Source organism: Doryrhamphus excisus, linkage group LG10, assembly GCF_037039965.1.
Source record: "Doryrhamphus excisus strain RoL-2023G ecotype Guam linkage group LG10, RoL_Dexc_Guam_v1.1, whole genome shotgun sequence".
NCBI classification, from domain to species: domain Eukaryota; kingdom Metazoa; phylum Chordata; class Actinopteri; order Syngnathiformes; family Syngnathidae; genus Doryrhamphus; species Doryrhamphus excisus.
In genome coordinates this window covers 8,141,024-8,163,562 of record NC_136366.1, presented here as the reverse complement: position 1 = coordinate 8,163,562, position 22,539 = coordinate 8,141,024, and the positions used below count along the sequence as shown (strand labels likewise).

Below are 22,539 nucleotides of genomic sequence, written 5' to 3'. Positions count from 1 at the left end.
AATACATGCTAAGTCAAAAGGTGCCAAAGCAAAGAAAAGCTCTGATCAAAAGTCCCGTATTTTGATCTAAACACAACTGAAATTAGCTTAGCATGGTTAAATCATAATTATTCTTTATTTTTCTCAGGTTGCTGCAGCTCATCCAGTGCTATAAATAAAGCTGATGTGGTTAATGTGAATAAAGAAGCACAGAAGTTTGGTTACCCTGTTTGCTCTTATTTATTGTTTGACATTTCATTCAAAGTACTAGTAATAGAAAAGGGCTGGCGGGTGGGGGGTGGGGGTGGGGGAGAGTTTCACTTGCGTGATGTACCTTGAGCAGCAAAAAAAGAAAACATTCAATGCTATATAACTACATTATATGTAGACCCCCCACCCCAACAGTACCATACACTTACCACAGTTGATTTGAGTTTGTTATACTGCCATCCACAAACTAGTGGTAGCTAAAGATGCGGATGGCGACGTGTTTAGCTTTAGCTTTGATGTGCTAATCATCTCTCCAGAGGACCAATACGTCACATTTAGCCCGAAAGAGTGTTTTAGCTTCTGACACCACGTCATCCCCCCCCACACACTTTCCTCCACGTGCAAACTTTCTAAAAGTCTCTCGTCCACCTCTGGATCACGTTGACTGACCTCCTCCCCCCGCCATCTTGCTACAACATTGCAGAATTCATGTACAGGCTTTGTAACACAAAATATAACATGCGGCTACAAGATCAAAAATTCAGGGCTGAAAAGACTCAAAGTGGAGATAAGAGGACATCAACTTTAGATGCAGAAGCATATTTGTAGCCATTTTACTGTAAAAATATATACTGTATATATATATTTTTGCAAAAGTGGTAGTTTCCTACGGTGTTCGAGCAGCAGGAAGTAAGGAAAAACTAAAAGTTGGAGTGTCTCAGCCGTGCATGACGCGCTTGTGTGGAGTGGAGAGGTTACAGGTTGCAGTCAAAAGGTGTGCTTGTGTGTCAAAAAAGGTGCACCGCCTGGGTAAACGAGGGTTCGCTTCGACCTTACGAATGCTTGGCTCCGCCTCTCCCATGTGAGGGTCAGATGAAGGTGGAGTCCATGGTGCTGGTGTCCTGGACGCTGCGGGCGCGGGCCTCAAAGAGCTGCTTTATCAGGGCCGACTTCTCCTGCTCCAGCTGGGTGATGCGCTCGCTCTTGTCCGTCACCTCCTACGTGAAGCAGAGGGATTCAAACAACGCCAAGGCCGCACTATGTTGATGCCGTGGGCTTTGTGAGACCTGCGTGAGAAGTCGGTTCTGGTCCTTCAATCGCTGGATGGCTTGTGGGGGGGCTGGAACTGGAGGCTGCGAGCTCGTCGCCGTCTGAGCACCGTTGGAGGGGAACGACGCCTGCGGAAACGAAGATGGAGAGTTCAAAGAAAAATGGCGTTGCCTTGGGACGTAAAGATGCTAGCCATTAGTGTAGCACATCCAGTTAGCATTTGCCAACATTTCAGACGTACAAGAAATGTAATTGATTATATTAAGACAATGCAGCCGACAATGCTTTTACCGATTCATCACAAAATCATAGTTTAGTTTTCTGTTGTGGAGTTCAGGACGCCAAGCTAAGCCATCATAACTAGCATAGAGTTTTTGTTCTAGGTATAGGCATCTTACCTCTTACCTCAGGAGCCGACTGATGTCATGTGACATCGACAAAGTCATGTTTAGGCCATCAACTCAAACGACTTAGTGGTCTTGTCCTTAGCTGCTAAGAAGTCACCATTCCATGTAGTATACTATAGTAGTACTGGAGGTGCTGCATTAGTAGTACAGCATAGTAATACAGTATTGTACAGGTTACAGGAATGTTAAAACTCACCAATCCCCATACTGTAGTATTAGTGTAGGGTTAAAGTAGTAGAGTAGTAGTATATAGGTTTATATTCGGATACCAGTAGTGTAGTGTAGTATCAGTATATAGTAGTGCAGTCAAGTATAGGTATAGTATTTGTGTACTATAACATTGTATCATTTTAGTGCAGCATGTGTATAGTATTTGTGTCGTGAAGTATTAGAACCACTACAGTAGTAGTAATAGTTTGAGTGTACTGTAGTAAAGTAGAGCAGTGAATCCCAACTGTGTATGCGGTACAAGTAGTGTAGTAGTAGTAGTAGTAGTATATAGTGTAATAGCTGTATGGTAGGTTCATGCTCACCATTCCGGTGCAGCAAATGAGGTCGTTGAGGCAGCGGTTGACTTCTTGTAGTTTGGGAATAAGAACATTGATGCGACTCTGGTTGGCCTCGGTGAAAAGGTCCTACAAATAGGTACAAACGGTTGAGACGGCGGAAGTACGACGCCATAAGACGGACGGAGCCGGACGCTTTACCCACCGTGCACTGGGAGCTTTGCCCAACCTGCCGCTGTCTCTCTGTGACGCTGTGGATCTGGCCCTGGTACCAGTCCCGGGCCCGCTCCACGACCTCCAGGCCCGCCAGCAGCGAGTCTTTCTCCTGCTCCAGCTCCTTCATTTGCTTCAGCTGGGACGCACAAGGAAGAAGGAAAAGCAGAGAAAAGCTGTCGTCACACAAGGGGGGGGGGGGGGGGGGAGACGGCGTCTGGACAAAAACGCAGAGTCTAATTGTGTTGGAACTCCCGTGCCAGACAATGTCGAGAGGAGCCGGTGTCATGGCAACCGTACAGCAACCTAAGAATGGGGTAAACAGCCAACTCACTTCAATGATGGCTGCCCCCCCCCCCCCCCCCAGTGTGTCTCTGCAAAGAGTTGTGCTGACCAGGCTGTCCGTGCATGCTGCACAGTCCTGGCCTCATCGCTGGCATTCAGCCACTTGATGGCTCACTTTTACACAAACACACACACAAACACTCCCCCATGACGCGGTTCCATCCCGTATGCAGCTGACTACAATCCCTCGCTGAGTGATGTTATATAAACAAGTGGAAGGTTTAACTGTGATGGCGTCTAAATAAGGCAGCCGTGGCAAGGTTAAGGGGTGATGGGGGGGGTGGACAGAAGGCTGCAAGGTGATAGAAAAGTCCACAAATGTCCGTTGTGGGGGTTCAAGCCAGCGCCCCCCCAGCTTGTACATGAACACACACACACACACGATGAATGTAACCTTTTCAAACGTTAGTCAACAAAAGAGCAGGCGGTAAATAAGCTCCGACACAAAGGAAGGCAAAGAATTACCGAGAGGAAAGTTGCTCTAAAAGTCTCCAACAACAAAAAAAAAAAAACAACCCCCCCCAACTTGTTCCTACGAACCTAATCTACTCACCCAAAGGAAAAACTGCAGAGCCTTGCCGCTGTAGAGGCTGCTGCTGAGGGGGATGAAGACTGTAGTGTATGCGGCCCAAACGGCCGTCCAAGCTGGGCCGCCTCGCCCGACTGACTCCTCTATGTCCACCGGGCCCCCGGGCCCGACCCGGCTCGCTACCATCGGGGCAGCGGCGGGCCTAGTTAGCCTCAGTGGGAGGGACGGAGAGGAGGGGGGAGGAGGGGAGGAGGGACGGGAGGGGGAGGAGGAAGAGGGGTCAGCCTCTTAGGACGCAAAGGCCAAGCGAGGAGAGAGAGGAGAAGGAGATAACAAAAAGGAGAGAAAAAAGATTGGGCAGGCTGGACAGAAGGTGAGGAAAATAGTGAAAGCAAAGGGGGGGTGGGGGGATCAGAACACAGGAAGGCATGAGCCTCAGAGGGGACGGTGGGAGGGGAAAAGGCATGGGAGGGGAAGGGGGCAGCCAATAGGAAATGATGCTGGGCCTGAACCAAACCTCCTTTAAAACTGATTCAGTTCTCTGCTAGTTCCTATTGGACTCAGCAATAACATCAAGACATCAACACGAACAGACCAGACAATGGACGCCTACGAGATGCTCCTCAATTGCTGCAAGCCACCCCAAAGTTTGACTCCTTCTTAAGTTCAACTGACGGGGTCTTCGTCACCTTGAGGGGAGTGGCAAAGGCACGTCTGTAATATTTGAAACAGGATCGGTTGAAAAATATGAACACTATCAAGCGTCTTAACTAATTGCTAATATGTGGTTGAGCATTCGTTTATCTAGCTATCCATCCATTTTCTATGCCGCTTATCCTCAGTAGGTTCGCCTATTCCAGCTGACATCAGACGAGAGGCGAGGTCATTAGCGAATGGCAGGGCACATATAGACAATCATTCACACTCACATTCATACCTGTGGGGCATTTTTGGAATCTGGGAGGAAACCCGAGTACCCGGAGAAAACCCACGCATGGGGAGAACATGAATTGATCGAATTTATCTTATAAAACGGAGGATTTAGTTTTAACCAAAATCTTGGCTTAAGGAGGAACACAACATAAAAAATGATAAGGCCGCCTCTTTCTCCAGGTAGAAAAGATGTAACGGACTTGGAAGTTAAAATGTGCGTATGCATGTACAAGATGCACAAGGTGCCGGCTGTTGCACACCCACCATTTCGTAATCTACTCCGTTGGATATGGTGTGCCGTCGCTGCTCGTCCCGGGTGCGCCCGTGTCGCCTGGATCCTCCCGTGAATCCCGTCGCCGACTCGCTCTGGGATCTGGGCAAATTCGATTTGACGACACCTGGGACACATGAGGGAAGTAATATCGATTATTTGACGTACTTTTGCAGGACAGAGCACCCAGCAGTTGTCGATATTCACCACACGAGGGAGCTATTTACATTGAGCCCACGTGGCTCCAGGCAGTCCTGCTTTTTAAAATACATAGCTGACAAAGAAGCTTACATGCTGTGTAATAGCATGGATGATGATGGTGTGTTGCCATTTTTCCAAAGGCAGCGTGAGGACCATGGGGGGGTTAGTGGCAGGACATTTCTGCTGTGATTTAGCGAGGTCTGACCTGCGTGCTGTAATCTGCACTAATCCAACGGCGGTTTGGCAGCATGTGAGAGATTACAGCAGTGCACAACTGGCGCATTTGTCTGCCCACACTAAATAGCCAAAAGTGTCAAGATGTCCTAAACATGTGATCTGTGGGTAGTAGATGCCGAAGCAAAAAAACAGAGTCGCCGTTGCATAGATGCTGCAACATAAAGCAAAACAACAGCATCCAAAGCCAACCAAACCAATGCTTACTGCTGGCTGGATAAAAAAAAAACTTTTCAAACAATTGAAGTGAGTGTGAGCAAGAGAGCGTGGCCTTCAGAGCTTCAGGCAATGCAAGGCTGGCGGTGCAGAGATCAGACCTTAACTCAGAGAGACTCGTCACGACGCCAGTGTGTGTGTGACAGCGAGCGAGCGAGAGACAGTGAGATAATGAGCAAGCAAAAGTCCATCACACCAGGGGAGAATTGAGCATCACCAGTCACGCAGATGCAGGGTCACGGCACGGGTTTCCTCGAAGGAGGGAAGATACCTCTCTGACCTCTATGACCTGACCTGGATTTAACAGCGTTTAAAGATAACCCCCCCCCCCCCCATTCTAGTATGTTCTTAAACCCAAAAGTCATTTTGGGGAGAAAATAATCCTCAAAATGTATCCTTCAAATGTATTTAGCCACCATAAACGGGTAGTAACAATAGTGTCATGATAACCATAGAATCAAAAAGGGAAGAACTTAATAGTGGCATACTTTGTGTCCTGGCTGCTCAGTACAATTTGGCAAAGAAAAAAGTTGACATTAATTATCAGCTAAATTCTTCTATCCCCATTCTCACTGTCGTACGTCAAATATGACAGACATGATGTTCACGTGTCACATCGACACGCTGCTACAACATTGGTTCTGTTGCTGCTGTGTTGTGCAATATTAATGCGTGACACAACGTTGTCATGCAGTTTTGCTTGTCTGCATGAGGGCTTGAAAATGTTTTGGCAATAGTGAGGTATGCTACTATTTGCAGGAATAGATTCGGATTTGGGGCTGCACGGCGATCGAGTGGTTAACGCGCAGACCTCAGCGCTTGGAACCAGTGTTCAATTCCACCCTCGGCCATCTCTATGTGGAGTTTGCACGTTCTCCCTGTGCATACGTGGGTTTTTCACATTCCAAAAACATGCTTGGTTAATTTCACGACTCCAAATTGTCCATAAGTATGAATGTGAGTGTGAATGGTTGTTTGTCTATATGTGCCCTGTGATTGGCTGGCGACCAGTCCAGGGTGTACCCCGCCTCTCGGCTGAAGACAGCTGGGATAGGCTCCAGCACTCCGCAAACCCTTGTGAGGAAAAGCGGTAGAAAATGGATGAATGATTTGCTATTAGAATGTGAATAAAAACTGCCACATGCTTGTATTAGACTTTGCTGTATGTGTACCCCAAAAGTCTGATTAACACATTGTATAGAAGATAACGGCTTATCCTGACGTTTAATGAGTTAAAAGTGACTTTGGTAGCACATACCTGGTCCTTGGAGCTGAGGTGATTCCAGGGCCAGAGACTCAATGGACCTGACCCGGCTCTGCTGGGGCTGTGATGCTTTGGAGACATGACCCGGCTCCACCCGGTAGCATCCACCACTACCAGTGCCCCCGTCCTGAGCGGCAGGAATCCGCTCCAAGCTCCTTCCGGGCCTCTCGTACCCGGCACCGTACCTCACCGGTCCACACGCCGGGTAGCCAGCTAATTCATCCGGCCTGGCTCGGCTCATCAATGCGCGATGAGGCTGGATGTTGGTGACGTTGCTCGGCCCAAGCGGACGGACCTTGTTTTCCACCCTGGTCCCGACGTTGCATGCGGACAACGGTGCTGGTTTCTGGGTCTGCTTCGGAGCCTGCTGAGGGTGCACGGCGGCCTGGGCTTTAAGGTGGTTCTCCGGGTTGAGCATGGAGTAGCGGAGCCCCGCGACAAAACGTTCGAATGTGAGGCAGCCGTGCGGAGGTGTGACCCGGCGGAGGCAACTCAACACACCACCGGGCAGCTCCCGAGTGTCAGCGCCCTGCCAGCGGCTTTCGATTTCGGATATGTGGACGTATCCTCTACCGCCGTCATCCAGGATGTCAAACAGGGTCCTCAGGCTGTGCAGGAACGCTTTGGGGAGTCCATCTGTTGAATATTCGCCCTCCTTCGCTTGTCCGCTCTTGGGAGCGTCCACCTTTCCGTGGAAGCCGTCTTTTCTCGGCCCTACTCGGCCATATATCACCGACGTTCCGTTCATTTTGCAGCCATGCTCCGTGGCTATCAAAGCCATTACTATCGATTACTCCCTAGCTAGCCAAAACTACCAATCGGTTAACTTTTGTTTTTGCAAGTGGGTTATCTAAAAACGGAATGCAAACAAATAAACCCTGACTTAATTTAAACAACAAGTCATAATATTCAAAGTAATACGTCATATTTTGGAATTAGTCATGTTTTTATCGCGTCGTGGTTCAGTCAGAGCTCGCCAGTGAAACTCCCTCCGAACATTCCTCCTCTGGACCTACAGCGGCAGCACCGCCCTTCAAACCGCGCTCCGAGCCCGCTGATTGGACGAGACGCGCAGGAGGTGAACTGTGATTGGTGGAGAGCTGAGGTAAGCTCTAGTTTGAGTTGTGCGCTTTTGTTTATGACTCATACTGGGACGTTATTCATATAGGGGACTTTCTCTTTAGGGTCTGCAAGTGTTGGCTTATTAGCATAGGAACTAAAAAAAAACATTTGCATTTTTATGTAACTGATGTTGAAAATTGATAATTTTTCTCAAGCTGCTGCATCCACCCAAGGTATACAGCTGTTGCCTCAACATGTGAAAACCCTTGCTCTTCATTGGTATAAGATATTTTTTCACCTATAGTCCATTTTGTTTCTTCTTCATCCTCACCCATCACTTACTTACCTTACCTGCCCAGGCTTGAATCCCCATCTGTTTGCTGAATGACTCATTTTGGAATAACAACATGGATACCCTATATTTTGTCTCATGTCTTGTTTTTCCTGTCAGACCACATTAAAAACAATAATAATTAATCCTTGATTGGACTTATATAGGCGTCACACTGAGAGGGAATTGACTTCCCCTGTAAAATCAATCACACGCTGGTTATAGTCAACAAATACATCTGTGAGTATTGATTATGGCTGCAGGCCAGTAGAGATCAAGTAAAGCAAATGATCCACTAGCCCATATTTTGTATAGTATTGATTTGACCCTGTGGTAGCCTTAGTGTTTGTATTGGACCTTTTTTTGGGGGGAGGGGGGTCAACGCATGATCTTCTGTTATATAAGCAAAGAAAGCGAGTGACAGAAAGAGGAGGTCAGACCTCAGTGGGATGACTCTGAGTCGGACAAATGAGCACTCAACCCCGCTCTCTTCATCTTCCGCTGTCATGTCCTTGCAGTGCTGCTGCACTAAACACGCACACACGCTGTATAAAAGTTGCTGCCGGAGCTTGCCAACTATGCCGCATGCTGCTTATGTTATTCAACGCCATCTTTAATTGTCCTGTTTGTTCTGTTCCTACACGTCTCTCTCTTAGGCGGCATCCCTGTGCATGTGACAAAGGATTGGAAGGCTCGTTCACGTGAAAAAACAATCTTAGCGCCTTCAAGTAACAGTGAGGGAACAACAACAAAAAAGCATTCAAAGTGAAAGCCAGAAATTTGCCTCCTTTATCTGCATTGGACAGATATTCTCCCCAAAGTGAGAGACTTTGTCCACTTCACTGTTGCCATTAAAGACACTATTGTTTGTATAGGTGGCACATAACCATATTTAGTTTGATTTGCACAAACAAGTACATTTGAACAGCTGAAATGACTAGAATTGATGATGTATCTGCTCCATGGTGTCAAAACGTCAGCCTTTAAAAGGCTTTGATCAACACCGTTGACACGATTGCTCACCAAGCCATCAATTGTGTTGGCATGGATTCAGTTACATTTGCACATTTCCACGGGGGGTCATTGATGATCGCTGCGTGATGCGTGTTTAAATTGTGTCGCACAGCCAACAAACAAACACGACCAAAAAATAAACTAATACCAGATTATAGACCTAACATGTGCTTCTTACAAAAAGAGCCACACTAAATCCTAACCTCCAAATTCATGTTCATCCTCTTGTTAATGCCGCTTGGACACGTGAAGGCAAAGTTGATGTCTCATGCAACTCAATGCAACACAGAGTTAAAAATGTATTAGCTACATTGTGTTTTCCACTTTTTCATGCACCCCAAATCATGATAAAAGCTGTTATCTAATGCCCTGGTCTTGTCGGTTTTGGCATTTGGAGGATTCATGGTATGTTCATGGTAGGTTTCATCTAACAAGTGTCCCAAAACTTTCAATCCATCACATCACCATATTTTGTCTTCCCAGTCTTTGTTGCGTCCTCTACTTTAGGCACTAAAAGACAAATTCGAGACAGAAAGTGGTAAACACCCAGCATTCGGGTTTGGACATGTGCAGTACGTAACATTCAGACCACAGAGTCTCACCCTGTGGCGATGATCTGTCTGGGACTTTGCCAGTTTCTAGTAGCAACCAGAGGTCGGAGCACTTCTGCGTTTCCCACCGTGTCACGGCATAACTGCCTACTGACGATGCCGCTGAGAGAGAAGAGGCGTGGCATTATGGAGAGGAGACACAGAAGAGGGAAAAATAGGTGTTTTTATTTATCCTCACCAATGGAAATGAGGAGATTCCATTGCAGAGGATAGGGCAGTCTCTTCTGCAGAACTTTCTGAATGACGAAAAAGCCAACAGCACCTGTAAAAGATGATTCAAAACATGGCGCCTGTTAATGAAAACCCCTCGTCCTTCTCAAAGACATAATATCACACCTGACAAGCTGCTGAATATATTTTTTTATTAGGGACAATGCATATTTAAATCCCAGCCACGATGTATTTGCGTATAGGAAACGGTGTAAAAAAAATACAGTCAACTCGTAATGAAAATACTTTTACCTACCAAACACAAACGTCCCAATCCCCTTCATGAAGGCATGAGACTGGCAGGCAGCATAACTTTCCAATCCCTAAGACAAACACACAGCAAGAAAAAAAAGCGTACTCCCATTAATTGTATTGGTATATATAATATAATATATATATATGTATATAATACAAACATAGTACAAGCGCGTCCTCTAAATAGACTTGACACAGCTAGACACGCTACATTAAAAAAAGCTCACCGGATGTTTTGCCACCAACGCATCGTCCACTCTCCTCAGACCTAGATTTACCATAATTTTCACCAAAATGAAACTAAATAGTAATAAATAAAACAGTATTTTACGTAAAACAAATACACTGTCCAGATGCCGGGCAGTTATACAACTTCCGGGAGACAAAACAACAACTGAGTAAAAAGCAGATTGCAAGCAGATTGCCTCAACAAGGGCGACACCCACAGACCTGGAGGTGATACTGCAACTTATACATCAACACCAGGGCTTCTTCTCTGTTGTTTGCTGAGAATTTCATGACATAAAACATGAAATAATGACATTAAATCTGTTATTTTAAATACATAAAATAAAAAATGAAGTAATTTGATTTTAAAAAGAGCATATTTTCCCCATGAATACATACAAAGAAAATAAAGTTGCCATAAACATTGATTGAAATACAGTCCATTTGTCTAGTCCAGGCCCTTCTTTACAATTTTTGTCCTAGACAGCACCCCCTCTGCTGACCCCCATGGCCTCCTTTGGCTGCATTGTGACACCACAATGCCCTCCAAAAAAGTGAAAAGAGGCGGCAGATGGAGGGAATGCAGCAACACACAGGCTTCAGTTACCAGACCATGCAGGTTGGGATGCTTTACATCTGTTACAAGAGAAAGAAGGTGGAAAGTTTATGGGAAAGTGATTAAACAGTTTGATCAACTTTTTCAAGCCGTTGTAGTAAAATTGACAGCTCTGTAAAAAGGTGTTTTGTAGTTTAATGTAAAATAGAGTAGTTATTTTTGTTTAATGACTAAAAGAACAAATTTTTCTTGTCTTCCATCTCCTCCTGGCTGGTCCACTAATGTTGCAGAACACTAAATGAAGCAGGAAATCCTACTTTTACCAGAAAGTAATTTCATGTTTCTACACTTGAACTGCTGAACACCAAAGGATAAGCAACCTGCTCCCCTACTGTGTTGCTATTTACCTGACAATAACATGTCTATTATTAAACCCAATTAGTGGGATTGACAGCTCAATATGCTCTACCAAGTTTGTCAAATTACGACGAATCCGGACACAAATATTATTCATTTTTATTGATCAACATTTTACATAGGAAAAGCAATTGTGTTGTCCCCGCCCCCTTGACTCTATCCACATATTGTAGCTCTTTATTTCTAAGTGATTCATGTTTATATTCTTACAAAAACCAACCGAAATGAAAAAAAAACTTCAGACACAACGTCCAAATAAATCCCATCGACGACAAAATGTGCTAACATGGGAGCCAACCTTTTAGTGCAGTGGTGCAAACCTCTTTCTCTCTCACGCACGTAAACATACAAATACACAATCAAGTGGCATGTGAATGCAGGGACATACATGCTCCAAAAGTGTCTGGACTCAGCGAGGACACGCCGAGCATCATTATAGAAGTTGGAAGGCAAAGATGACACAGTTTTCCTAATTAAAAATAGTCTCTGAAATAAAATATAAGCAAAAGGTTGGGAGGGAACTCAAGTCGGAGACAAGTGGAAGATTTCAGTGACAGAGTAGAAAAAAACCTTGGAAGGGCATGACTGAGCAACAGACAATAATAATCAAGTAGTAAACCCCTTACCCAAAGTCATAATAATAAAAAAATGCAAAAAAAGGTCCCATACTGTCCACTTCAGTTTTGCCTTCAAATATCAGGACTTAATCGGTTTTCACAATCAATATTTTAAATAAATATAGCTCCATTGATAGAATTTCTTCAGAAAAATAACCCCCCCGCCCCCGAGAAACACGCACTCACAAAAACTCCACATGTGCACGCACATACACACAAACAAAAGGAATGGAGGGATTTCTTAAATTGCTTTCTTCAGTGATTAATAAGTGGCACCGTGAATTAGGGGGGAAAAAGTACCAAATATTGCCACAAGGAGATTTTAGCAAGTGGATTTTGTACCATCATGATTAAAAAAAGGGGGAAAAAATGCCACTATTCAGCAGCTACTTTACTACAAAACAGTGACTAAGTATTAAATATAAAACTTTAAACTGGAATATGGCCCCTTTAAGAAGACGCATTCACTCATCCTTGGCAGAACACACATGAGCACGCGTGCACACACACACACACACACACACACACACACACACACACACACACAAAATACTGTTAGTGTGATCCATTCTGATGGGGTGGTGGCAGCAACAGCAGACGGGAGGGTTGCATGAGGAGGGCGGTGGGTGTCAAAGGTGTCAATGGCCGCCACACGCACCGCTGGAAGTACAGTGACAAGGTCCCGTCGCAGCGTCCCCCCCCCCAGGGGTTCGACTCGTTTAGCAGAGGCTGTGTGGAGGTTCGGAACCGGATGAGGATGTCCAAAAGAAGCTATAGTCCAGTTGGTCGGCAAGACAAGTCGTCGCCTCGCCAAATGATTAGCAGCAGCAGGTCGAGCTCAGGGATGCACCCACCCCGAGACAAAAAGTTCCTGTTGTCCATGTGAGAAGCAAGCCATGGATAATTAATTGTTCTGGGAAGTGGCGGATGTCTGTCTGAGAGCACCCCCCCCCACTCATTTCCTCCCAAATCCCATCATTCCATCAGTCAGGGCAAGTGACATCGTCTCTTGTGGTTGTCTCTTACTCCTAACCTTTTTTTTTTTTCCCGCCACCGCCGCTTCCCTTCCGAGGCAACGGGAAGATCACCGCTCAGGCTCCGACTCCAAGGCGAGCACCCGCTTGCGCTCTCGACACTGCTTCTTGTGGGCGGGCCAGTCCCTCTGCTGGCACTGGGAGCCGCAGTAGCGCGCCACCTGGCATCGGCCGCAGATGTTGAACTCACGAAGCTGTAAAGACACCAGAGGCGCCATGAATCCATGTGGACACCGACTGACAAACGGCTGCTTGGGCTCTTCAAACTCGAGACTCACCCGCCTCTCGATGAGCGAACACGGCGGGTAGTGACACTCGTAATACGTGCAAGAACACTCCTCTTCCTCCACTAGCTCGCCGTTGGCGTTATAGTAGCGTGTGCGGCTCAGCTCCAGGTACTGCTCCTCCACCGGGTCGGCCGGAACCTGCTGGATGGCCAGCCAGTAGAGTGACTGCTCCCTGGGTAAGTCAAGGAAATGTAACTAAATGAAACCCACAATGTCAGGACATGTTGAAATTCACGTTTTCCCTTAATGACCCACTTCTTCCCCTTTTCCAGCAGCACTCGTGTAGCCCAAGACCACAATGGTACCACCACCAATTATCCTGCTGGTGTTACCAGCCATTCAGAAAATAACTGTTCATCGATAGTGCAGTACAAGTTGAACACAGACTACTCTAAAAGTACATAAAATCATGCTGTTTGGTAACAGCAGAAAGGACATGCACCAGCAACAACAAATAGACATGTAGACATTGAAAGGGTGAAGGAAAATACATTTCTGGGATCACAATAGATGAAAATATGAGCTGGAAACCACATATTACAAATATACAACATAAGGTGGCCAGAAATATTTCAATATTGAACAAAGCAAAATTTGTTCTCAATCAGAAATCACTCCACACTCTTTATTGCTCTCTGGTTCTACCATATCTTATTGTGTGGAAATATGGGGTGATAACTATAAAAGCAATCTTCACTCACGAAATGTACTGCAAAAAAGGTCAGTAAGGATAATTCATAATGCCGCCTACAGAGAACATACTAACTCCTTATTTCTAAAATCACAAATACTTCATAGTTCATCTTCAAACAGCTAAAATAATGCATAAGGCTAAAAATAACCAATTACCTAAAAATGTCATCCAATACTTCTCTACAAGAGAGGAGAAATATGATCTCAGGGAAGAACTACATTTGAAACACTTATATGCTAGGGCGACATTAAAAAGCCATAGCATTTCAGTATGTGGAATCAAACTATGGAATGGATTGAGTAAGACCCTCAAACAATGCACAACGATGAGCCAATTCAAGAAACAATACAAGCAGTTGATGTTTGCTAAATACAAGGATGAAGAGTCTTGAACCAGTCATGATGTGCTATATATATATATATCACTATATTGACAGTATGGTCACAGTATGGTCACATCATCTCGTACTTCGGTACGTGACAAAAAAAATTTAACTATATTAGGAAAGCAGGAAGTGAACAAATGTAACAGTTACTGATTGTAAAAGTATCAGATGGAGCTTTGCTTCTTCCTACTCCTTTTGGACATGTGGAACTGTGAACTGATTATGTGATGCATTTAATTGTAATTTGATGCATAAAAATGAAATAAAACCATTACCATTACATACACGTTTCTTTTCTGTCCCTTAAGATAAACAGCCCAAAATGCATTTTGCCATGCTTAACTTCTTTTTCCACTTGACTGGCAAGAATGTTTGAAGAATGAGTTGCTTGAGGTGCATCTGCAATGTGTCACACATGCATGCTGCCGAGTTTTTATTTTTAAGACTTTGAAAAAGTTAATATTTATAGGCATTTATTCCTATGTTACTACACGTATATAAAACCTTAAAACCTAGATCTGGTTTTAATTGTGGCCTTTGTAGGCAGCATACAAATTTCCCCACTGAGGGACGAATAAAGGCATATCTTAATCTTAATAGGTGTGTCCCATTACGTGTAGTAATGATCCGTCTCTTTAGCTGTTTTTATACTGTATGTGCAGAACGCACAGAAAAGAGAAAGATGCGTTTGTGTCTCACAAGCAGCAAAACAAAAGAAAAGGTGCAGTTTTCCTTTAAGATCCAAGTTTCCCTTTCGCCTTTTTGACCCCCAAAAAAGGCAAAGAAAAGAACACCACTTAGTATCACTAATAAAATGCGTCAAACGTGAGTCTTGCCTTTGTTTGCTGGAAATCTCCTCCGGCTTGGGGCTCCAACCGACAGGCACCAGTCGTAGGTTGTCTAGCCGGTTGTCAACCGTCACCGAGTTGATGTGGATCACTTGAAAACTCGGGGCAATCCCTCCTCGGTGCTTCTCCCTGAGGAAAGCCAGACATGTTTGAATCATTTATTGTAAAAGAAACACCACCATAGACCTCAATTACATGGTGGTTACAGACAGGAAGCGTTAATAACGCCCTAGTAGACACAAAAAGGAAAGGTAACCTCTTATCGTTTACAAAGAGGCGACTCCCCGCCCGAGATGAACCAACGACTCACCAGAGCAGCTCGTGCAACGGCCTCCCCGCCCAGCGACCTTTGCCAATATCAAAAGCATACGCAAAGATCTTGGCACCATTGCCATCGGCATCGACTTCCATGCGTGCCTGGAAGCACATAAAAATGAACAGTTCAGATTTTGTATTTTAATTTATGACGTCATTACTTACCTCAAAGGCATAGTTCTCCACAAGTGGGATGTCCTGCTCATCAATCAGTGTGTATTTTGTCTATGAAAAGAGACAAAATTGATCAATTGAAACTACATTGACACACCAATACAGTTGCTTATTGGGCAAAATGCCTGGTGGGATATATTATGGTGATCTCCGGTCATAGGTAGGTGATAGGGGATGATACTCATCTTTTTGACCACGTGCCACACACCACGAGCACAGATTGCTATCCTTATCCACATGCTAAATGCTCACTCAGGTGGGTAAACATGTGACATCTGGCAACGAGAACCCCATGTTGGCATTCCGTGTGTGTGCCCCCATACACAGGGGCTGGAAACACGCAACGTGACAGTACATCACGCTCACTAGCCGGCAAACAAACGTGGCTAGCATTCCAAGCTTACACCCCTTATAACTGAAAACTAAAAAGCGGACTTAGACATTTTAGTGCAATTAGCTTTTTAATGAACGTGTTCTTGTGCAGGATAAAAGCGTCTGACAATGGCTTCCTCTTTAGCAGACGCTGTGTAATCCAAATTACGTTGCTAATGCTAGACAAAATGCTCGCAGTCATTATAGCGGTATGAAAAGAAAAATGTTTAGCTCAAAAACCTAGCATGGCGGTGTCACAGCCATACAAAGAAACAAGTAACAACATTTAAACAACAGGCAAACGCCGACTAGCCTGCTCATGCTAGCTAGCGTTAGCATATTACAGCGAGGCTGCGTGGTGCTAGCATTGAACACCTCTTTGGTCACCACTGTTTAAACGATGCTAAATTGATTAAATACAAAGTCAACGAGAAGCAGGAGATAACAAAGAGTTATTGGAGCCACATAAACTGCTTGTCTGTGATCCGGCGGGGCCCTCCCCCCACCCCCGGCCGCACATGGCAACCACAGGATGGCTGCTCACCTTCCCGGCCACACGGCCGAGCCGAACAATCCCGAGCTTGAAGTCCGACATCAGGAGAGCAGGGTACCAGTTACAACAGTTATCAGGGGTTAATGTTGTCCGGGGGAGGAAGCCCCCTAAGCCCTGCTACGATAACCGTTCAGGTCTCCGGGTCTCTCCGGCGGCTGGTAGCCGGGCCTCGCTGGGTTGACACACCGCTGTTGGCGCAGGAAAGGAGGGCGAGATTCTAGGGGCGGGGCAAGAAACGCTTAATCCTGCTGTCCAACCAAAACGATCGTTAGTTTTTCTCAACCCACCATTTCCGGGTTCATATCCAGTAGGATTCGAGTACAGATTAAACCCACCTATTTATATTACGTCATCACACTTGTGACCGATCCCATCCATTTTCGCGGGGAATGGTTGATAGCTGCGTGGGATTTGTTAGTGGCTTCAATGCTTTTCTTTTTTCTTTTTACATTTTGACGCTGCAAATCATCGACTGACGTCATCTTGAATGACGTTTTGTGGAAAAAAAACAGCCTTGACGCAGGCATTTGCACACATATTGCCATAAAGGCCACTGCAGAGGAAGGAGTACTCTCAAGACAACAACACAACAGCTCCTTTATAAGGATGACAATGTAGGTTACACACACAGGACACAATCACATATCCAGTTACCCACAGGTGCTCAATTAAGAGGCACCCCCCCTCAAAAAAAAAACACGTGAGAATGAGCACTTTGGAAAAGTGATATGGATAGAAAGGTAGTCATTAGCTTGAGACATCCTTCACAATGAACATTTAGTCTTTGCAGAGTGGGCGTGTACATGCTGCTTAAACAGAATATTGCTGACATAAGCTGAATCAGCAATTTGGTACATACCTTTAGGGGCCTGACAAGTAAAGAAAATATAAGCAAGATTGGTTGAAAACCATGATTGCCATCAAGCAAAATGTCAACAACAATATGCAAAGCTGCAACAATATGAACTACTATGAACAATAAAATATTGCAATATCAATGGGGTATGTTAACTCCTCCTTGTTGACCGCCTCAACATATTTTTCCAAATCCAAATATTGGGCGGATGAGGACTACCAGCTGCCCAGCATGCCTTGCGGCAGGGATGTATGGGTATTTTTTGGCATAAGTATTGCATGTAGATATTTGTATGCCTGTGCAGTAGTATCGGTTACTTTGTGCGTTATGTGTGTTGACGTTGCTTCTTTCTACAAGCTACAGATTGCATCTGTCTATTTTGGTGAATCAAGCGATTAAGATGCTTGGATGGCCTGATGTGGCCAACCAAACGTCTTAACAGGACGTTAGTGTTGACTTTGTTGATTATTTCCAGCCAACTACTTTAGTAAAGTTTGTACAATGATTGAGCACAGCACAAACCACTGACACTAGTTAGTCATTCCAGACTTTACCTGCTGATTTCCTGGTGAGTGCGGCCCTAAAATAGTTTATTCTTGTAAAATAAAGACAGGGATAATATTCAATCATCACTAATAATAGTAACACTAACACATAGTGAAACTGGTTATTCACAAGCAAAGTTCTTAAGACTTTATTTCCAAAGATGTATTATAGCTTAAGATGTATGACTAGCTGTGTAAACAAACCAGCCTTAGCATTAGTGCTGACGCCTGTCTTGTTACTTCCGGCTTCCGCTCACCTGTTACACCTGTGTTATACAGCGCAAGTGCGGATCCAGCTCGCCTTGGGTGCACCTGCTGGTGCCATGACGGAGGCGCGAACGAACTGCGATTTGTACACACCGGACGACGGCGTGGAAGGGGTCTTGAGTAACGAGGATATGAGTGCGGAGCAGCCCATCTTCTCCGTACTCAGAAGCGGGGGGCCGGAAGAGGACACCGCGGTGGGACAGAAGCTAAGTCTCGGTGGGAAAAAAGCACCCGCAGCCGCCCTGTCTCCCACCACTACTTCCGACACAGAGTCCGGCATATTCTCCGTGGAGTGCGAGACATGTGTGGAGCACGAATCCGAGTTAGACTGGTTCTGTGGTACCGAGTTGAAGCTGATTTGCTCTCACTGCGCCAGTGTAGGGTCCTGCCACGGACACTCCGTGACCCCTCTGGCTGCCAGAGTCACCGCAGTCCGGGTAAGGGACTTTCCTTTCCACACCTATACGTATGCTTCAAGGTCATTTTCCACAGTAACCCAACATACTTGGTATAGGTTAGCTTACCTGGTAAGTATCATTAGATGCAATTTGATTGAGTATTTCACTTAATATGCTCCACTTACTTACAAATATTATATAAAAAATACTATTAAGCTTGTCAATAATACTGTGTGCATCTTTTTTTCTTTTGGTATATGTCAGAATACGCTCTACTAATTTCAAATGCTGTAAATAAACTGCATCATTAATACCTTCCATCTTATGATAATCTTCTGTACATGTATTATCCAAATATATGTACTGTGTGTTATTTTACTGTAAAAATATCAACACATACCAAAGCAGCTATGAAACCCAACAGAAGATGGCGTGGTACTTCTTGTTTACACACCGAGAAATACCTCAACATCCTAAATCGCTTTAAAGGGTCTGACATTGTTTATCAAAGTTTTTTTTTACCCCCAGTCTGATTCCTTTCCAAGACAGGATTTTCTTGTTGTATTTCCAGCCGGTTCTCATTTTTTCCCCCTCTTTACCCCCCCTCAGAATCAACTGGTGGACGCATGTGAGAAAATGCAACTGCAGGCGCTGAGGATGGAAAGGTTCATCGAGAAGACGCTCAGGAGCAAGGAGAACAAACTTCAGGTTGGAGACACTTTGAGGAGGTCATAGCAAGTTATGGTTGACCTTTGAGCAATCCAAATAGGATAAGACAACTAAAAAAAAGCACCCAGACAGCCCCCCCATATTGTGATTTACCCCATAAATGTTAGTTCTTGTGGCCTGTGATTGGCTGGCGACCAGTACAGGATGGACCCCGCCTCTCGCCTGAAGACAGCTGGGTTGGGCTCCAGCACCCCCGCGACCCTTGTGAGGATAAGTGGTAGAAAATGAATGAATGAATGTTAGTCCTACATTTATTTTATCTGCATATTTGGATTCAGTGACCATGAAAACTTTCAATTATCAATTGACTTCATAATGATTTCCGTATTAGTTCAGTATTCACAAAAATCCAATTTTCTGTAATGGCAGTTTTCTTCAAGCTTCCTATAGCTTTTGAAGATACAGGAAATCCGTTGGCATACTCCAGATTCCAGTGTCTTGGCTATACTGTGTATAATGGTGCTTGTTCCATGTTTATAGCTTCATTTGTTGTCTTCCTATGATGAAAATTCCAAAGGTCCCCTATTCTGGATCATAGTATCCGGAATTATGCTATTATCTGGATCATTGACATTTTGTAGCACCAGTCCTGTAGAACCTGTCCTGTATTTTTCCCCCCCAAGTGCTCTGACCATTTTTTGTGGAGTCATATGCACAAATGCCAAAAAATGGTCCTATCTCGCAATGTTAAAGAATCCTTTAAAAAAAATTCCTGGATGCAGACGGTGATTCGGAAAACCCCCAAATTTAAACAGTTTTTCCATTTGCGACAAATCCTGACATTTTAATCCAAATCCATGCAGAACTTTTTAAGTTATTCTGAACACAAAGAAACAGAGGTAATAAATGTAGTGGTGGCCAATCACTTTTAATAAAAGGTGACTCCAAAATGTGTCAGTTATATGGAAATAAAGCCGGCAAGTGTTATAAGAGCTGTTACTTTGTAACTGTATCCCACCTGTCACCCAAAGTCAAGTTGGATAGGCTCCAGCTCACCAAGGTCTGGTGTGAATGAACGGATAACGTTCAAATCAGTCATTTACTGCCACAACAAACTGACATACTTCTCTCTCTACCTAGGTGACGGCGTGCATGGCGAGGGAGCAGGTGGTGGCCCAGGTAAGCGCTGCCCGCGAGGCCCTGGAGGAGGAGGAGCAGCGCCTGCTGGAGGAGATACAACGGGAAGAGGAGCGTGTGGAGCAGTGCCTCCTCACACAGAAGGCTCACTGGAGCCAAGCGCTGGCTGGTCTGACACGCACACGCTCACGCCTGGTGCACACCCTGACGCACTCTCCGGATGCACAGCTGGTGGTGAGAGAAATGTATGGAATGATCTATGCAGGAATGATCTATTAACCCTATGCTTCCCGTCTTCCTCTTGTAGACGAACATTCAGGAGATTGCCGAAAGGTAATTAACGACATGACCTCCATCTTTACAATCATTGGTCAGAAAAGTAGGTACACCTTTGCTACTGCCATGTCCAGGCCTAGACTGCAATGGGTACATCTAGTTTCTAATGTTTTTCCAATCAAATGAGCCAATTGAACGCACCGTAAATGTTCTAAATATAGCTGGGTTGTTTATGTACAGTGGTATGAAAAACCTTTTGGAATTTCTCACATTTCTGCATAAAATTGCCATCAAATGTGATCTGATCTTTGTGAAAATCACACAGATGAAAAAACAGCGTCTGCTTTAACTAAAACCACCCAAACATTTATAGGTTTTCATATTTTATACATTAAAATATGAAAACCTATAAATGTTCGGGTGGTTTTAGTTAAAGCAGACAGTGTTTTCATATTTTATACATTAAAATATGAAAACCTATAAATGTTCGGGTGGTTTTAGTTAAAGCAGACACTGTTTTTTCATCTGTGTGATTTTGACAAAGATCAGATCACATTTGATCATTAAAATATGTCTGCTTTAACTAAAACCACCCAAACATTTATAGGTTTTCATATTTTATACATTAAAATATATTTTATACATTAAAATATGAAAACCTATAAATGTTCGGGTGGTTTTAGTTAAAGCAGACACTGTTTTCATATTTTATACATTAAAATATGAAAACCTATAAATGTTCGGGTGGTTTTACTTAAAGCAGACACTGTTTTTTTTCATCTGTGTGATTTTGACAAAGATCAGATCACATTTGATGGTGATTTTATGCAGAAATGTGAGAAATTCCATGAGGTTCATACCACATACTTTTTCATACCACTGTACCTAAGCAGCCTGAGAATGCTCCATTAGTCAGAAGCAGGCGAGAACTGGAAAGAGGCACAAAGTTGAAAACACAACCAATGTTGTATCGCTGCTGCTGGATGCTGACCACTTATGATACTTGAATCTCTCCTACAGTTCACGAAGAGAAATAAATCAGGAGGTTGCCGGCTCTAATTACTTTTGAGAATTTACAGAAAAATACCACTCTTGTGGCCTTGATAGACCGGTACACTGTACACTGAATGCAGTTCTTACCTTTTTCCCCGTGTGGCCTGTAGAGTGGAGGAGGCGGAGGGTTTGGGTGAACCGTGTGACACTGAGCAGCTTAACCTGAGGCCAGGTTGCACTGACAGCAAGCTTCTGAGAGGACTGTGGGCCATCGCCATGCTGCAGGGACCAAATGGTTAGCCATTATCAGACATTATCAGTCATTTTCAAGTAGAATACTCACTGACCCGACTTTGTTTGCAGCTTATGGTTCACCTTCTTTAAAGTTTGACGCGTGCACAGTAAGTCCCCTCCTGTCGCTCTCTGATGACCACTGCACTCTGACCTTTCTCCATAAAAAACGCCGCCAGCCGCTTCCCTACAACCCAGCACGCTTCGACAACTGGCCTAACGCAATGGGCTCGCTATCCATATCCTCCGGTTGCCACAGCTGGGTGCTGGATGTGGGTCAGAGTGCCGCCTTTAAGGTGGGTGTCTGCTACGCCAGCCTGCAGCGCAAAGGCTCCGGAGACGATGCTCGGCTTGGACATAACGAGCAGTCGTGGGTGCTGTGCCACTACGACGGCGAGTACGCATTCTATCACCAGGGGAAGAAGGTGCCGCTGCAGGTGGTGATCAAACCCCAGAAGGTGGGCGTCTTGCTGGACTGGCGCAGTCAAACCCTGTTGTTTTACGAGCCGGAGTCCAGTGCTGTTTTGTACGCTGTAACAAATCACTTTAGCGCCCCCTTGCTGCCGGCCTTTGCTGTGACAGACCGAAGCATCACTATACTACACTGACAAAACCTAGCAGGACATTTTCTATGCCATTTTTTAGCACTGTGCATTTAAATTACATGTTGATCGTACTATAATTCAATACCTTTGACTGAAATGTTTTGTCATTATCCAGATAAAAACAGCTTGTAGAAAAAGTCGTCCAAATCATTTTCTTACCAGTAAATTATTGTCTGCAGCT

General features: G+C 44.7%; 4 protein-coding genes across 4 annotated transcripts; 1 reads left to right on the top strand and 3 right to left on the bottom strand.

Moving 5' to 3' along the window:
- Nucleotides 1-195: 195 nt before the first annotated feature.
- On the bottom strand, nucleotides 196-7,379 carry sapcd2 (suppressor APC domain containing 2). Its single transcript, XM_058064768.2, has 6 exons — nucleotides 6,353-7,379; nucleotides 4,437-4,570; nucleotides 2,358-2,504; nucleotides 2,180-2,281; nucleotides 1,257-1,367; nucleotides 196-1,187 (listed from the first exon to the last, which is right to left on the bottom strand). Exons 1-6 carry the CDS (start codon nucleotides 7,137-7,139, stop codon nucleotides 1,059-1,061), a joined length of 1,410 nt encoding a protein of 469 aa, XP_057920751.2. The 5' UTR covers nucleotides 7,140-7,379; the 3' UTR covers nucleotides 196-1,058.
- Nucleotides 7,380-8,957: 1,578 nt separating this feature from the next.
- On the bottom strand, nucleotides 8,958-10,242 carry tmem141 (transmembrane protein 141). Its single transcript, XM_058064769.2, has 5 exons — nucleotides 10,069-10,242; nucleotides 9,843-9,909; nucleotides 9,555-9,638; nucleotides 9,368-9,478; nucleotides 8,958-9,275 (listed from the first exon to the last, which is right to left on the bottom strand). The coding sequence occupies exons 1-5, from the start codon at nucleotides 10,120-10,122 to the stop codon at nucleotides 9,214-9,216; spliced, it is 378 nt and encodes a 125-aa protein (XP_057920752.2). The 5' UTR covers nucleotides 10,123-10,242; the 3' UTR covers nucleotides 8,958-9,213.
- An 881-nt stretch (nucleotides 10,243-11,123) lies between these two features.
- On the bottom strand, nucleotides 11,124-16,556 carry zmynd19 (zinc finger, MYND-type containing 19). Its single transcript, XM_058060580.2, has 6 exons — nucleotides 16,313-16,556; nucleotides 15,388-15,447; nucleotides 15,218-15,324; nucleotides 14,896-15,036; nucleotides 12,972-13,152; nucleotides 11,124-12,887 (listed from the first exon to the last, which is right to left on the bottom strand). Exons 1-6 carry the CDS (start codon nucleotides 16,361-16,363, stop codon nucleotides 12,744-12,746), a joined length of 684 nt encoding a protein of 227 aa, XP_057916563.1. The 5' UTR covers nucleotides 16,364-16,556; the 3' UTR covers nucleotides 11,124-12,743.
- Nucleotides 16,557-17,987: 1,431 nt separating this feature from the next.
- On the top strand, nucleotides 17,988-22,532 carry bspry (B-box and SPRY domain containing). The gene is made up of 6 exons (XM_058057270.2): nucleotides 17,988-18,426; nucleotides 18,997-19,095; nucleotides 20,197-20,427; nucleotides 20,501-20,526; nucleotides 21,633-21,757; nucleotides 21,826-22,532. Exons 1-6 carry the CDS (start codon nucleotides 18,046-18,048, stop codon nucleotides 22,359-22,361), a joined length of 1,398 nt encoding a protein of 465 aa, XP_057913253.2. The 5' UTR covers nucleotides 17,988-18,045; the 3' UTR covers nucleotides 22,362-22,532.
- The last annotated feature ends 7 nt before the right edge of the window (nucleotides 22,533-22,539 follow it).